The sequence below is a fragment of the Oryzias melastigma genome, linkage group LG5 (assembly GCF_002922805.2).
Source record: "Oryzias melastigma strain HK-1 linkage group LG5, ASM292280v2, whole genome shotgun sequence".
Taxonomy (NCBI): Eukaryota; Metazoa; Chordata; class Actinopteri; order Beloniformes; family Adrianichthyidae; genus Oryzias; species Oryzias melastigma.
Genome location: NC_050516.1, coordinates 11,955,369 through 11,958,048, shown reverse-complemented (window position 1 = coordinate 11,958,048; position 2,680 = coordinate 11,955,369). Strand labels below are relative to the sequence as shown.

The 2,680-nt window shown below is 31.6% G+C and overlaps 1 protein-coding gene across 1 annotated transcript in view; it reads right to left on the bottom strand.

The window, feature by feature from the left end:
* LOC118598728 overlaps nt 1–2,414 on the bottom strand; it is a 7,487-nt gene extending 5,073 nt beyond the window's left edge. Inside the window, exons 1-6 of the mRNA XM_036211761.1 lie at nt 2,235–2,414; nt 1,365–1,542; nt 1,063–1,211; nt 897–987; nt 572–651; nt 132–321 (exon numbers count right to left, since the gene is read on the bottom strand). Of these exons, the coding sequence (XP_036067654.1) occupies nt 132–321; nt 572–651; nt 897–987; nt 1,063–1,086 (385 nt within the window). The 5' untranslated portion in view covers nt 1,087–1,211; nt 1,365–1,542; nt 2,235–2,414. The remainder of the gene's footprint in view (nt 1–131; nt 322–571; nt 652–896; nt 988–1,062; nt 1,212–1,364; nt 1,543–2,234) is intronic.
* Between the last annotated feature and the right edge of the window lie 266 nt (nt 2,415–2,680).

Genomic DNA, 2,680 nt, shown 5'->3' with positions numbered 1-2,680 from the left:
TTTGATGGTAAAAAAAAATCCAGAGCATTAAATCATTTTTTTATTTTATATATTTTTTTAAATTAAGAAAGGATTGAAACATCTACATGGGTTCCAACTAAAGTGATTATAACAAGAGATGTATACTACACCTGTAGAGGGTTCAATCTTTATCACAGCATTGCAGACCTCCTGGAACTGGACAACTGAGCACTTTATGTCTTTATTTTTGTTTTGTAACCATTCTATAAGGGCTTTCTGTAGATTGTTTTTGGGCTCTTCTGCTGGTTTAGACCACGTTAACTCCAGAGTTATGAGTTTTTCATCTTTTTCTGTGTCATCCTAGAAAATATACAGATAAAAGACGATTAAGGAAATAAATGTGTGATGGAAACTTTCACTTTCTACACTTTTTAAGCAGTTTTTCTATGTGTTGCTTGATGCTGTTGTTTCATCCATGAAACAGGTGAAGCTCCATAACAATAATGAGGAAAAATGTTTAAAACTTATATCCCAAACAGAGATAGGAAAGTTCTTGGAAAAAATAAAGCACAGTGAAAATATAACTGCAGTAAATTTGTCTTTAACTCACCGAGAATTCAGACAGAGAAGCTGCTGGATCGTCATCTGCTCTACGTTCTTCTCTGTTTGTTGCCAGTTTTTCTTGACTTCCTTCAAAATAAGATAAAAACATTTGAACATCAGTTATTTATGACATGTTTCCTCAAAAATATGAACCATTGTACAGATACAAAACAACAGACAAGGAGACTGAAAATAAATGTTTTTCTTTACTAGATAAAACCTTTGTTTCCCTTTTAGTTAAAATAAAACGTTAAACTAAAGCTTTAAGTTGATATTTATATGAACTCACTTCTAAATCAAAGATGATTTCTATGCTGTTGTAGACCTCTTACCATTCTGGAAATCTGAGGATTCTGCAGTTCTGTGATCAACTTGTTCTCGGCTGTGATATTTATCACTCTGACCACTCATCTGTTCTTTTTCCTAAAACAAAATGAAAAGTCATATTATTATTTAAGTTAAAGCTATTGTTTGCAAGTGCATATGTGTAGAACATACAGATGTAGATGGAGTAGATGTCATGGAAGCATCAGCTGCTGTTTGAGGGATCAGCTTTGGTGAGTCTGGAAGGACTGACTTTACAGTGACTTTTTTAAAACCTTTTAGACACAAATCTTTACCAGATAATTTCTGAAAACATTCTGCAGCTTAAAGGCAAAGAAAGAAAAACAAAAAAGATGTTAAAAAAAGAAATACAAATTAGAGAAACAAAATATTTATTTTATGACTAGAATTTAGAAGGAAAGTAAAGATTAAAACTCAAACTAAAATGATACACTAAAACAAACGGTATACTACACCTGTGTGGGGTTCAATCTTTAAAAGAGCGTTGCCGTCCTCCTGGATCTTGATAACTGAGCACTTCAGGTCTTGTTTTTCTTTTTTTAACCAAGTTTTAATAGATTCCTCTAGACAGTGTGGGTTTTTTTTCACTGAATCAGACCACTTAAGTACCAAAGTGAGTTTTCCACCTTTTTCCTAGAAAACATTTAGTAAATAAATCATAGGGGAAATAGATTTGTTAGTGATATTTATTATTATTATTATTATTATTGTTTTTAAATAAAAATTAAAACCTCTCAATTTTTCCCCAGTCATGACTCATTTTGTCAAAACTGAAACCAGTTTAAATACGAGGATACAATTTTTCAAGCTGTCACTAGATGTCGCTGTTTCATCCATGAAACAGATAAAACTCCACTACAACAACAACGAGGAAGGACTTTTAAAAATTAAACCCTAATCACGAATAAGAATAAAATCGTTTCGGTGAAAAAAATAAACAACTTTAAAATAAAACATCAGTAAATTTCTCTTCAACTCACTGAGAGTTCCGTGTTAGACGGAGAACCTGCTGGATTGTCGTCTGCTTTCGTTTTAGATTTCCTTCTGTTTGGCCACATTTTTGTCTTCTTCCTTCTAAATACGACGAAAATATTACAAACAATAGTCATTTAAAGACAAACGACATGTTTCCTGATAAATATTAATTAATTTAGTGCCACATAAAGAAAGTCAGTGTGATAGGAATAAACGTTTTTCTTTACTGGATCAAACTTTAGTTCCTCCGTATAAAAACACCAGGTTATAGCCATTATTTGGTTTAAATCCGCATTAAAGTGTGAATAAAATAAATCTAAGAGGGTTTTCAGGCTGCGTGGATCTCTTACCTTTCGTCTTAAGTGAAAGTGAAAGCTGTTTGTGCTGAACTTTGTCTCTGACACATGAGCGGAAGAGCAGATAGCAACATCTGAATGTTTTAAAGAAGAAAAACAAACCAGATTTAGAACAAAAATGTTAGGGGAAAAAAGAACAGTAGAACAAAGCACCTATGGATGGAGACATTAAAACAGAAGAGATGTTCACAGAGATCTGGTCTTCTTAAGGTCCACGTGACTGCAGAAAAACAGAACTTAAGAATATCTTGTTTTTTGTTTGAAATTGATAAAAGTAAAGAGATTACAAAGTGATCTAAAATAATTAACTCATTAATAAATGTATGAAATTATGAACATAAAATTGATCAAACAAAAGTACATTTTTACTAACACCCTTTACTTGTCATAAACACTATTTTATATTAAAAATTGTATTGATATTATTATTTTAGTTATAT